This window comes from Crotalus tigris, unplaced genomic scaffold (genome assembly GCF_016545835.1).
Source record: "Crotalus tigris isolate CLP2741 ecotype Arizona unplaced genomic scaffold, ASM1654583v1 scf7180000018371.15429387391:27106975, whole genome shotgun sequence".
Taxonomy (NCBI): Eukaryota; Metazoa; Chordata; class Lepidosauria; order Squamata; family Viperidae; genus Crotalus; species Crotalus tigris.
The window spans coordinates 18,131,236-18,145,819 of record NW_024096970.1 but is presented as its reverse complement, the minus strand read 5'-3'; the positions used below and the strand labels follow the sequence as shown (position 1 = coordinate 18,145,819).

Here is a 14,584-nt window from a genome sequence, read left to right as displayed (position 1 = left end):
TGGTATAATATTTTATTTCTTTAAATAATATATATGGCCACCATTCTCACAACAGTGATTCTGGTAGTGTATAAAGATTAAAACCAAATAATTAAAAATAATAGCCCATGACATTCAAGGGAAATAATACCTTGTAAAATCATATCCACATTAAGCTTGTCCAACCTTTTATCTACCCACTCGGCCTGAACACCTGGAGAAGCAGCTAGGTTTTAGGAGCCATATGAAAAAGCAATAGGATTGGAGCCATCCAGATTTCTTGAGTGGGGTGGGGATGTTATTACACAAGGTAGGCACTGCTCCAGAGAAGACATGGCTCCTAGATCAAGAAAGTTGACATTGTTTGATAGAGGGGATGTGTTGCATATCCTCTCTGCTAGTTCTAGTGGGTTGAACAAAAACAATGGAAGAAAGGCAGGCCCACAATATGTTCTGGATAACCTCCCATTTGATCATCTAGGAATTCTGTGGATTGCATAGTTAGTTCTCCATCAGTCTTTTATAGTTTATATGAATTTGGAAGAAACAACAAGCTACTTTAAGAGCATATTTGGGGGGGGGGCATATTTTGATTTTTGGATAAAATGTAACAGGAAATAATGCTCTGGAATAATGAGACTTTTGAAAGAATCATGTACTTGGGAAGCAAGTAGGCAGGATATATGAATTAGTTTCCCACAATTGCTGTTACTATGACTCTCTTACCCTTTGTATTTAGAAGCTTGTGATTTGGGGGGGGGGGGAATCATTCACATGTGGATTTTCCCCCTTCCCTTTAATATCTTACAATATCTCTTTCTGTGCAATAACCACCAATGATTGGTGTCATCTGACAACATTAATATGTTTACCTGTAAGAAATGAATGGAAACAACACATTGATGGCATATTAAAGAATATAAGCTTTTTTTCCCACTAGAATCACCTTTTATCAAAAGAATGAACTATATATGCACAGTGAGAGAAACAGTGAAGAAAGAGGGAAATGAAAGGCAGATAGTGCAAGTGGTGATAATTCCATTATTGGCAATGGGTATTCACAAAACAACTTTTGAATGATGGCACAAATCCTGTTAGGGTTAGCTGTTTAACAACTGTGACTTTTTAAAAAGAAAACGTTATGAGAAGAACCAATATTTGCTTACAGAATACAAGGGGGCTGCATTATCTATAGCTCCTTGCATTTCTCTAATTCTACTCCAGAAAGTCCTCAACCAAATGAAGCAGATTTTAGGGGTACATTGATGAGCAGATTATATAGGTAAGAGAACAGAAATTCATGATACAAGTGGATTTTATTTTCTTCCATGATATTAGACTCAGTCCTTCATTACAGAGTCCTCAGTAATGGTATTATAAAAAGAAATAAATAAATTAATTTTGACATTCTGTCAATAACTTCAAAACTCATTTTTGAATAAAGAAAGTTTAGAGATGATTGCAACACAAGGAATCTGTAACATAGTTAATTAAGAAGTTCAGTATTATCTTTAGAGGCTTGAACAAAGGCAAGAATTTTACTTTATTTTATGTTAGTCATTTTAATTTATATATTAACTCACAAATGCCATTATGATTGTGTTATTATCCAACTTCTGATTTCTGAAAAGGCATAATAAGATAACTGTTAATACTTCTGTGTTTCACTTTTCATGCTTTCCATTTCTCATCAACGGCCAGTTATTTAGTGAATTATGAAATGAGTTATTTTTATAACTCACTAAAATACTTGATGCACCTAAGCACAGGTTTTGTTCTATAAATTAATAGTTAGGATACCTCAAGGCAGAAGGTCTTTTTTTTGGTGGGGGGGGGGGTTTACAGCTGGTTAGCTTAGCTACATCTCCATAAAGAAGAAGAAAAATTGTGAATATGTGAACCATGAGAAATAATGGTTCTATTCCAGAGTAGTAAACCGTGCAGCTTATATTGGTTGCTTTATATACATGGTACTTATATCTTATTTTACTTAATAGCAAAGTGATGGTCAGATGTTTGAAGGGTTCTGAACTTAAATTTACCAATAGTGAATTATTTGAACAAACTGTTTTGCTGCCATTGATATTTTTTCCCCTCTTCGGCATTGTATTACTGCCATCTACATCACACAGAGACAGCAGTGTTTTAGAGAAATATATCTTATATGGGACATTTCAGAATGGAATTTTCTGATTATTTAGTTTGCTAGTTGGACTATATAGTTGGACAACTTAACATCAATCCTTTGTAAAAACAAAATCCAGCTTGGTGTAACTGCTTAAGGCAATGAGCTGGGAAACTATGAGTTCTAGTCCCACCTTAGGTCCATAATTAGCTTTTAACCAGTCACTTTCTCTTAGTCCTAGGAAGCAGAGAATGGCAAACCACTTCTGAAATCCTGTTAACAAAACTTCAGGGAGAAATCCAGGCAATCTCCAGAAGTCAACAGTGATTCAAAGGCACACACAAACACTTATTTTAAGAAGCAAATTGCTCATTCTACTAGAATCGGAAATATAGTAATGGAACACATGTTTACATTTATAAGATATTGGATTCAGTCTGTGGCATTTGCAGCTGAGTTCCATATCTTTCTTTAATGACCTTGGGAAGCCATTGTGCATCAGTACAGACTTGCATGTACTAATTGGGCCCTTTATATCTTGTGTATCTTTTACAACCATGTTCAGTGAGATAATTCTGATTCTTAAAAAAGAAAAAGCAGAACTTATCTTACATGCAAACAAGCATTAAAACCACAATGGTTACATGAGACAAATAACTATATATAAAGTGTCAGCTCATAAGAGATAATACAATGAAAGAGATAATTTGTTACATATATCTGGGATTGAGCTTTAAAGTGAAAATTTGGGACATTAATCCATAACTGAGATATTGATAGAGCTGGATGCATGCTTATTGGAATTTGAAATCACTATCTTTAGTGATGGCTAACATGAACTGTGGTCTGCTGCTTCCTTTCCTGGTTAATGGCTTGATCATTGCTTTCCAAGAAGCACACTTTCATAAAGATATTTTAGCAAAGCTAAGGGTTTTGTTGAATCCAACTGTGAAGAATCCTAGTCTTAGCTAGTGCTTATCACACAGCCCTCAGATCTTCAGCTTTGGAATGACATAATCAGCAAGAGCGGAATTTAAGCCAGAAAAGACTGTATCAAATCATATTTTCTAAGCGTTAGTTACATATAAATCTGAGTACTTTCATTCATATAATGAGATTGCTTAATCAGAAAAGGTACACAGTGCTGACTGGACTACTTTAAACAAAAACAGCTACATCAAAACCAGGACAGTCACATAACTTACAGAAATCAATTTTAATAGTAAACAAGGGGTCAAGATAAAGAATTATTTTATATTGGGGATTTTTTTTTAAAAAAGAACTTGTACCTTTTTTTACTGAGATGACTTCAAAATCAGTCATAAAATGAAAAACCAGATTGATATATAGTTGACTATTACACATCTCCATATAACGTCTGGGAGCTTCTTCTCTAACATATTTTGTCAACTAAAAAAATCTCATAATCCTCAATTATTAATTTGAAATAGTTTACGAACAGATAAGGATGAAGAGAGTGAATGAGAGAGAAGAAAAAATTGAGAAAGTAACATCTTTCAATTACCACTATGAACTCTAAATTCAGCATCCATGATCTTTTTGGGAGTGTATGAATGTTCTTGCAGAGCATTAATATTTTTAAAATTAATTGTATTCTATTTATGCAGCCAATTATTTGATTTAAATATATAGTATATCTGAAATATCTAGATATTTGTGTACATAATTTTCCACAACACATACATTATTATCCACAAATTTTCCTATATACACGTTTTTTTAAAGAGTATCTGGTACAAGCTGTGGTGTAATATAGTTTCTCAGACTATATGCAATTTTGTATGCAGCATCAACAAAGTACGTTACAAAACTTACAGAAGAGCAAAAACAATCATAGTGCTCTGGTATAGACATTTATTTGGGAAATTCACATTATATTAGAGTTCATATTTATACGAAAATCGATCTCATCTTATTGCCATTATTGTCTTTGGTAAGTCATAAGGAGTAAAGTGAGAATTTCCTATTAATTATTCAGTCATTTCTTACTGAGGGATTTCATTGACAGGGATAATAGCACCTCTAAAGAAAATATTTAAAAAGATCTTTATTCTCTTTAAAATTAGCAAACAAAATAGGTTCAATATGTGGCTATTGACTTATCAGATTAAATGTACTTTATATACCTTGAAACCTGATTTTACTGGCTGGGTTTCTTCTGGTAACTATACAATTGGAGCCAGCAAGAGAAATTCATTCACCATATGTTAAATTTGTTGTTGTTAATTGCGAAGTCGTGTCTGACCCATCGCGACCCCATGGACAACGTTCCTCCAGGTCTTCCTGTCCTCTACCATCTTCTGGAGTCCATTTAAATTCACACCTACTGCTTCAGTGACTCCATCCAGCCATCTCATTCTCTGTCGTCCCCTTCTTCTATTGCCCTCAATCTTTCCCAGCATTAGGCTCTTCTCCAGTGAATCCTTCCTTCTCATTAGGTGGCCAAAGTACTTGAGTTTCAACTTCAGGATCTGGCCTTCTAAGGAGCAGTCGGGGTTGATCTCTTCTAGGACTGATCGGTTTGAACGCCTTGCAGTCCAAGGGACTCGCAGGAGTCTTCTCCAGCACCATAGTTCAAAGGCCTCAATTCTTTTGCGCTCAGCCTTTCTTATGGTCCAACTTTCACAGCCATACATTGCAACTGGGAAAACCATGGCCTGGACTATACGCACTTTTGTTGGCAGGGTGATGTCTCTGCTTTTTAGAATGCTGTCTAGATTTGCCATAGCTTTCCTCCCCAGGAGCAAGCGTCTTTTAATTTCTTGGCTGCAGTCCCCATCTGAGGTGATCTTGGAGCCCAGAAAAATAAAATCTGTCACTACCTCCATTTCTTCCCCATCTATTTGCCAGGAATTGAGAGGGCCGGATGCCATGATTTTGGTTTTCTTAATGTTGAGTTTCAAGCCAACTTTTGCACTCTCCTTCTTCACCCGCATCAAGAGGCTCTTTAGTTCCTCTTCACTTTCTGCCATCAGAGTGGTATCATCTGCATATCTTAGGTTGTTGATATTTCTCCCGGCAATCTTAATTCCAACTTTTGATTCATCTAGCCCTGCCTTTCTCATGATGTGCTCTGCATATAAGTTAAATAGGCAGGGCGACAGTATACAGCCTTGCCGGACTCCTTTTCCAATTTTGAACCAATCAGTGGTTCCGTGTTCGGTTCTCACTGTTGCTTCTTGACCCACATATAGGTTTCTCAAGAGACAAATGAGATGGTCTGGTACTCCCATCTCTTTAAGACTTGCCACAATTTGTTGTGATCCACACAATCAAAGGCTTTTGCATAGTCAATGAAGCAGAAGTAGATGTTTTTCTGGAACTCCCTAGCTTTCTCCATGATCCAGCGTATGTTGGCAATTTGATCTCTAGTTCCTCTGCCTCTTCGAAATCCTGCCTGTACTTCTGGTAGTTCTCGATCCACATACTGCTGGAGTCTAGCTTGTAGGATTTTAAGCATAACTTTACTAGCATGTGAAATGAGTGCAATGGTGCGATAGTTTGAACATTCTTTGGCATTGCCTTTCTTTGGAATTGGAATGTAAACTGACCTTTTCCAATCCTGTGGCCACTGTTGAGTTTTCCAAATTTGCTGGCAAATTGAGTGTAGCACTTTTACTGCATCGTCTTTTAAGATTTTGAATAGCTCAGCTGGAATACTGTCACCTCCACTAGCTTTGTTGTTGCTCAGATTTTCTAAGGCCCATTTCACTTCACATTCTAGGATGTCTGGTTCGAGGTCAGTGACCATCTCATTGTGGTTATCTGGGATGTTAAGCTCATTCTTGTATAGTTCTTCTGTGTAGTTTTGCCATCTCTTCTTAATCTCTTCTGCCTCTGTTAGGTCTCTGCCATTTTGGTCCTTTATCATGCCCATCTTTGCATGAAACGTTCCCTTCATATCTCCAATTTTCTTGAAGAGATCTCTGGTCCTCCCTATTCTGTTGTTTTCTTCTATTTCTTTGCACTGTTCATTTAAGAAGGCATTCTTATCTCTTCTAGCTACTCTCTGGAATTCTGCATTCAATTGGGTGTATCTTTCTCTTTCTCCTTTGCCTTTCGCTTCCCTTCTTTCCTCAGCTATTTGCAAAGCTTCCTCAGACAGCCATTTTGCTTTCTTGCATTTCTTTTTCTTTGGGATGGTTTTAGTTGCTACCTCTTGTACAATGTTGCGAACTTCCATCCATAGTTCTTCAGGCACTCTGTCTATCCGATCCAGTTCCTTAAATCTATTTGTCACCTCTACTGTATATTCATCAGGAATATGATTTAGTTCATACCTGAGTGGCCTAGTGCTTTTCCCTACTTTTTTCAATTTAAGCCTAAATTTTGCAACGAGAAGCTCATGATCTGAGCCACAGTCAGCTCCTGGTCTTGTTTTTACTGACTGTATAGAGCTTCTCCATCTTTGGCTGCAGAGCACATAGTCAATCTGATTTCTATGTTGACCGTCTGGTGATGTCCATGTGTAGAGCCGTCTCTTGGGTTGTTGGAAAAGAGTGTTTGTTATGACCATCGTATTCTCTTGACAAAATTCTATTAGCCTGTGCCCTGCTTCATTTTGTACTCCAAGGCCAAACTTGCCTGTTATTCCGGTTATCTTTTGGCTTCCTACTTTAGCATTCCAATCCCCCATGATGATAAGGACATCATTTTTTGGTGTTAATTCTATAAGGTGCTGTAGGGCTTCATAGAACCGGTCAATTTCATCCTCTTCAGCACCAGTGGTTGGGGCATAGATTTGGACTACTGTGATATTGAATGGTTTGCCTTGGATTCGAATAGAAATCATTCTGTCATTTTGAGGATTGTATCCCAGTATTGCTTTTCCTATTCTTTTATTGACTATGAAGGCTACTCCATTTCTTCTGAGGGATTCTTGCCCACAGTAGTATACCTGATGGTCATCTGAGTTAAATTCACCCATTCCTGTCCATTTTAGTTTGCTGATTCCTAAGATGTCGATGTTCAGTCTTGTCATCTCTTTTTTGACTACGTCTAGCTTGCCTTGATTCATGGATCTTACATTCCAGGTTCCTATGGAGAAAAAATCTTTACAGCATTGGACTTTCCTTTCACCACCAGATATATCCACAGCTGAGCGTCCTTTCGGCTTTGGCCCAGTCGCTTCATTCTTTCTGGCGCTACTAGTACTAGCCCTCTGCTCTTCCCCAGTAGCATATTGGACACCTTCCGACCTGAGGGGCTCATCTTCCAGCGTCATATCTTTTTGCCTTTTAGTACTGTCCATGGGGTTTTCATGGCAAAGATACTGGAGTGGTTTGCCATTTCCTTCTCCAGTGGATCACATTTTGTCAGAACTCTCTGCTATAACCTGTCCGTCTTGGGTGGCCCTGCACGGCATAGCTTATAGCTTCATTGAGTTACGCAAGCCCCTTCGCCACGACAAGGCAGTAATCCATAAAGGGGATGTTAAATTTAGCAGATGTAATAATAAATAATTGTAATTCTTATATATACAGGTAGTCCTCTACTTATGACCACAACTGAGCCCCAGATTTTTGTTGCTGAGCAAGGCAGTTGTGAAGTGAATTGTGCCTCATTTTGCAATCTTTTTGCTACAGTTATTCAGCGAATCACTACATTTGTTAAGTGAACTATGCAGTTGTGAAGTGAATCTGGCTTCACTCATTGACTTTGCCTGTTGGAAGCTAGCTGGGAAGGTTACCAATGTTAATCACATTACCGCAGGACAGAGCAACTGTCATAAATATATGCCAGGAATAATTTTGGTTACCAGATATCAAGTACCCTATCACTTTATTTTAAAAAGACATGTAGTGTACTCATGTCACAGAATAGCCACTTCCTTCAAGGGTTCCCCATCTCCTATTTATTGCATTAATTAGATTTTTTAAAAAACTATAAAGTAGATTTTCTTTGAAGGCCCAATTATCCCACTTCTATAACTTTGTGTAATGCTGATGCTCAAAAAGTAGAACAAGTATTCCTTCGAGAGAAAAGAAACTCTGTAAAATCTATTTAATGACTGTGATATGATGGATAAAAAAAAAGAAAGCAAATGTTTAAAACAGGGAGCTTTATGATGAGTCATAGTGAGTTACATTGTGTTCTGTGTCTCCATAGAAGTGAATCACACTATTTGCAATTGATCATGCCAGCAGGCAAGTGACATAGGATTGCTGTTTAAATGCTAATGCATTAGAAGCTAAAGCAGAAACTTCCTTTGTAGTTTTAGCACCAGATCCTAAATTGATGGTGGTCTGTGAGAATATCTGCATAGCTTGATTTTCTGGAGGAAAAAAGTTTAAAATACATAATAATAATGTGTTCCAAAAATGAATAGTCAGCATATCTAATAAATCCTCCAGCAGAGCTGAGGGGGTCAGTGCTTTACCAGATTTCTTTCTTTCCTGAGTGTTGGATATAAATGTCCTTTGAGTTCCATCAAATATTTATGGGATATTTTATTGTTCATCCCTCCCTTCAATTTCTGCAATAGGGGAAAGAAACTCTGAATCCAAAGATTGATTCCAGAGTAACCTATTGGAACGACTTGTTCCTAAAATATTATTTTTTTGACAGGACAGTAGATATTTAACAAGTTAATGGAAGGATACTCTTTCCTTTGCTCCTTTCACTAGTTTATTACCTCTATCTATCTTATATGTTACATTCTAAATCCTTATATCTATATCTATATTATCTATCCTCTGTCCTAAATATATTAAATTAAGTATAACTAATTTTAGAGATCTCAACCAAAGGAAATACATTTCCAATTCTTCCTTGAGTTTTCTTATAAGTGAATGATCATAAACTGGAGAGTAAAATCTCCCAAAAAGTGACTGTTGTCTTATATCTCCATCAAACACACATGAAGCACATTGTAAAGAAAAATCTAAATATTTCTTACCTTGTGAAAAACTATTAATAAAACCAAATTCTAAACTTAAATTTTATAGCAACAGCAAGAGTATATAATAAACTTTCCTTACATTACCTGTAGAGACACAAATATCTCCTGCTACCAGTTTTTCTCAGCTCATATAGTATTTGGAGTGACTCATGTACCTCAACATACAGTATGTGTTCCAGCAGATCTCTGGAACTCAAAATTCCCAGAATAAGTTAACTCCATGCAGTCTAATCTATTCCAGATACAGTATTCATTACTAGAATGACAGATCATAAACTCTAGAAACACATCCCTGATGCCATCATTATGTTTATTTATGTATTTATGAGCTACATTTTGGCAAATGACCCTAAATATCCAAATACAAGAAAAATAAGTATACCAAAATAAAATAACAACATACATATAAATGGGTGATGGTGATTATGATGATGAAGAAGATGGCGACAACAGTGATGATCATCATCTGAATGGAAGAGCCTCCTAAATCAAGTAGTTGTAGATTCTGAAATTTTAAAAGAAATAGCAGGGCAAATCTCTCTACCACATAGGGAAAAGTTCCAAAGTCGTGTATTCATCAGAAAATAATAGAAAAATAAACCTCTTTGGCAATTGCAATAAATGGCTAGACTCTTCTGGGGTTGGGTGTCCTTTAAATTATCAACTATTTAGGGGCTGAAATGAGTTTAGTACTTTCATTTAGAAATATAGTGATGCAGAATAAAGTCAAGGACCAGAAAAAGAGGAAGTTCCATTTCAGGAACATTCCCATGAAAATGCATTCAAATATGATGGGATATCATCAACACAAAGTTGATGTTGGCTAGATCTAACTTCTATATGAACAAGACTAATTCATAACAGCTAAAGCTGAGTGATTGTATTCCAAACTGAAGCCATCACCAAAAATCTTCAAAGAAAGCGAAGGCAAAGATTACCCCCCCCCAAAAGATAGGTTGATTACAAGATAAAGGGCTACCAGATCTAGTGCAAGCAATCTCAGAAACGGCTAGATGGCAACAATCAGATACAGAAAACTCTGATGCCATCTAGTTATAATCTGGATTTTGGCAGCTCAGATCTGGTAGCTTAAATTTATAAAATAGCCACGTTAGGGTCAGAGATACATTTCATTAGTACCAAGTGTATTATTCTGAAGTAGATAAAAATGTTATTCTGTCTTATTTTAAAAACATCAACATAATATTGTATATAACTTCTTAAAAGCTTACATGGGAAGTGGATCTTAAGCAGAAATTTACCAACATTTTTTTCCTCTGGACCTGCACATCACAAAGGAAGCCAATGGGTTTCCCATTTTTTTATATTTTAAATGAATCCAATATTTAATGGAGCATGGGAAGCTCCTCAGTGGGCAACTAAACAATTAAACAAGCTCACTGTTTGCTCCTTCATTTTTAAATATTGGTGAATCTTATGCCATTAATGTTCCTTCTGGTTTTACTTTTTGTACAAGAAGTATGTCCATTCTGTTTCTCTTCCCAGTACTTAATGCTATGCTTGCTATTTGGTTTGATGTGGAGCTGATGATGGATTGAGGCCATAATAGCTACTTCTTTCCACCTATATCTGTCTGTTGTCTTTGATGGTGTCATTTCATGTCTCTTGCTGGTGTCACCCATATCTCTGAAGAGAGCATATGGGTTGTGTTGGTTATCCCAATTTCTTTTAATTTATTTTTGTAGACGTTACCCTGGTTTATCTGCTATTTTACTAACTCTGATTTATTGTTTTCGCTTTTTTCCGTTCTTTTGCTAACAAAGTTGAGTTGACCAAAGCTGACCTGCAAGGTAGAGAAGGCTTTTGTTTCCTTGCCAGTTTGACTAAAAGTTACCTTCTAATGTAACCTTTTATATATCAATATCGATATTCCTTATTAATGCAGTCACATCTCTAAGGCAAAAGGATATTAATTTTCTTCAACTTGCTAAGTTGGAGAATGGGGTGGTGAGAATTTTGGGGGAGAAATGTTTACTAAGGTTTTTGGCCTAGCTTGAGAGGTTTGACTGTATCTCATCTTAAGAATATCTATAACTGCATGGCTTGATTTTCTGAACAAAAAGGTTTAAAATACATAATGAAAGTAGAACTGAATGTTTAGTTCCTAAAATCAAGATGTGGGATAAGTACTTCAGCACAGTGAAATTACTTACAAGGCAATCATATGATCCAGGAAACTGTTTTTCCAATTCTCTGCTCAATCTCATTATGATTATGAAACTCATTCTGAAAACATATATGGTGGGGGGATAGAAAAAGTTTAAAGAGGGATAATTGATTACAAATATTTGAAGGGTAAATTTTCTTCATGTTTCTAGGGGTGGATGGGAAACTATTGCACAAAAATGCAAATATGTTTTAAGGCACTTTCCCAGTCCTGATTCTTTGTTTTCTCTCTTTCATTTAGTATTTGTAGCTGCTTTTGCACATTCATTTGGAAATGTGTACTCATTATATAATTGGAAAACCGATGAAATTCTAAATGGGCAGTTCCAGCTAAAGTGCCCAGAGCTCATATTGTGGTGTTACCTCAGATAGTTTTGATTTGGTGCCTCTTGAGGGAGTAGACAGAATTCTTCGCATGGTGGATTTGGCTACATGTTTATTAGAGCTTCCTGAGTTATGAGGTGACACAGGATGTTATTGTAGCTGGGTTTGTGCTATGATATCAGCTTCTTTCAGAGAAGGGGTGATGCCATCAGCTTTGCAAGATCATCTAATTATCATCTTGCTTCCAGTTGAGAAGTTTGTGCCTGCAAGTAGAGAATCTTGTGGAAGCAGATTATTTAGATCTGTTCAGTCAGTTCAAACACAGAGACAGCTGTCAGTCCTACAAGTCCTATAAGCTAAAGAAGATGAAGAAACAAATGCCATTTAGGCCAGGATTATTTTTATTTACAGTAACAGAATCTTCCAAGCCTGAATGAGCTTCCCTTTCCTCCACCTTATCAAAATGTGAATTAGACAAGTACCTGAGAAATTTTCACAAACTAGTTCCTTGGATGGGCTCAAGGCTCCCTTCCCTGACTGGTAATGACTCATTGCCTTGTCCTTCAAGGCCTATACAGCAGCATTAATTGTGTTTATGGATGACATTTGGTGATGCCAGAGATACATCCATCTTTCTGCTTCTTAATCTCTCAGTGGCTTTTGATACTGGCAATAATGATATCCCTCTGGACTGGCAGCAGGTTGAGATCTGATATGACTTTGAGAATTGAGGTTGTCATTTTTATGGTGCTACACTCTTCATTTCTTTGTAGCAAGTTCCAGTTTTGTGATAGGGTTTCGTGAATTGCACGGGTTGCCAGTATGTTTCTGGGTACGATTTAAAGTGCTTATTATCCCCTGTAAAAACTTTCATGGCATTGGACCAGGTTATTTGAGGGATTGCCTATCTTCCATGGTTTCTGCTTGGCTAATATGAATTGACAGAGTTAGAATATTCTGGTCTTTTTGATTAAACAATGCCATCTATCAAAAGCCAAGAAGCATCCCTCTGATTTTTGGTGCCTGCCCATTGGAATGGGCTGGAAGGAGGAGGAGGAGGCCACCTCAAAGTTGGGAAATAAAAAATGGAGAAATGATCCCTAGTCCAGCATTATTGAAAGGCAGTCAACATTTATCAGTAAATCTTATCTCCAAGAAAAGAAGAAAAGAAGGTATGAGAAGAAATTCTAATGGATGAATTGATGGAATAATAACACTTGTAAGATTTACACAAAATAGGAAGCAGCATAATTGCTTTTCTTCTAAAACATACAAAACAAAGATTCTAAAAGAAGGGTAAATATTCTGTGATCCATAAATTTTGTTTACCCACTCAGCTGAGATGCAGAGAAAAAAAAACTCATGGCTTTGCTTTTCAATACCATTTAGCAAGGAATATGAGTGTGAGAATTATTTAGCAATAGCAATAGCACTTATACTTATATACCACTTCACAGTGCTTTACAGCCCTCTCTAAGCGATTTACAGAGTCAGCATATTGCTCCCAACAATCTGGGTCCTCATTTTTACCGATCTTGGGAGGATGTAAGACTGAGTCAACCTTGAGTTAGTGAGATTCGAACTGCCGAACTACTCGCAGCCGGCAGTCAGCAGAATTAGCCTGCAGTACTGCATTCTAACCACTGTGCCACCACGGCTCTGTATTCCCTACTTATAGGTTTCCAAAGCATCTCTTTGGCCCCTATGAAAAAAAAGAAATTGGACTGAACAAGCTTCTGGACTGATGTAGATTTCTTGTACATGTATTTATAGGTAGTCTTGACTTATGGCCACAACTGAGCCCAAAATTTGTGTTGCTAAATGAGGCTGTTTTTAAGTGAATTTTGCCCCTTTTATGAATTACTGTAGTTGTTAAATTAGCAACATAGCTGTTGAATGAAACTGGTTTCTCCATTGACTTTGCTTATCAGAAGGTTGCAAAAGAGGATCACATGACCCTGGGACATTGCAAGCATCATAAATGTGAGTCAGTTGCCAAGTGTCTGAATTTTGATCCCATTGACCATGGGGATGCTGCAACTGTTGTAAGTGGGAAAAATGGTCATAAGTCCCTTTTTTCAGTGCTGTTGTAACGTTGAACAGTCACTAAATCAACAGATGTAAGTTGAGGATTACCTGTATTTTATTGTGCAAGGGCTTATGGAAACACACTGTAGACTGGAATAGTTGAATAGAATCTGGAGATATCTGGTCCAGCCCCTGTTCATTGCAGGATTCTCAATACTTCTAAACAAGGAGAGTCTGCCACTGCCCAAGACCGTCTGCTCCATTGTTGAACAGCTGTCCTGGTGTCCAACCAAAATCTACTTCCTGGTTATTTAAACTCTTTGCATTTCATCCTCTCTTTAAGTACTTGAAGACGGTTGATAAATTTTACTTTGGGGTCCTTTCCTTTATCAGCCAAACAATGTCTGACAGTACATTTGACAATACTCTTCTTCTTTTCTTTCTTTCTTTCTTTCTTTCTTTCTTTCTTTCTTTCTTTCTTTCTTTCTTTCTTTCTTTCTTTCTTTCTTTCTTTCTGTAGTTTATGACTGCATTTTGTTTTTTGCTTTTTTTTGCAACAGCATCATACTATTGGCTCATATTCAGTTATGGCTTCTTTCTCATTCTCAATTCCAGTCTATCGGGAATCTCATACTGATTCTATTGCATTGCTGTGGGTTCAGAATGCCCAGTGTTGTCATGCTGATAGAGAGACAAGCAAAAACTTCACTTGTAGAAAACCATTGATAACCTAGACAGGGACACATACAATTTCATTTCTCTTATGGCCACTCTGTATGTCACTGAAAATATGGAAATATTTCTGAGCATTCTGGTAAATGCATTTTCAAAATCCTATGTTAGGCAAATTGTGTTATTAGCTGCTGAATCGCAAAACTTTGGTAGCTGTCTTGAGTGTAAGGTTTGATTATTTAATACTATCATCTAATATTAGAGTTATCTAGTATTATCTAGAGCCATGTTTGACCTGGACAATAAATCTTGGTGGCTATTATCAAAGTGTGCATTTTTTCTACTTT

The 14,584-nt window shown here is 36.8% G+C and overlaps 1 protein-coding gene across 39 annotated transcripts in view; it reads left to right on the top strand.

The window, feature by feature from the left end:
• The window catches only part of NRXN3 (neurexin 3), a 1,348,849-nt gene that overhangs the window by 606,350 nt on the left and 727,915 nt on the right, over positions 1-14,584 (top strand). For 15 of the 39 annotated variants that reach the window (XM_039351578.1, XM_039351572.1, XM_039351571.1 and 12 more), the window contains one exon: positions 10,811-10,837. The exons of the other annotated variants lie outside the window; for them this stretch is intronic. In XM_039351578.1, coding sequence (XP_039207512.1) covers positions 10,811-10,837 — 27 coding nt within the window. The remainder of the gene's footprint in view (positions 1-10,810; positions 10,838-14,584) is intronic. 39 annotated transcript variants of the gene reach the window in all.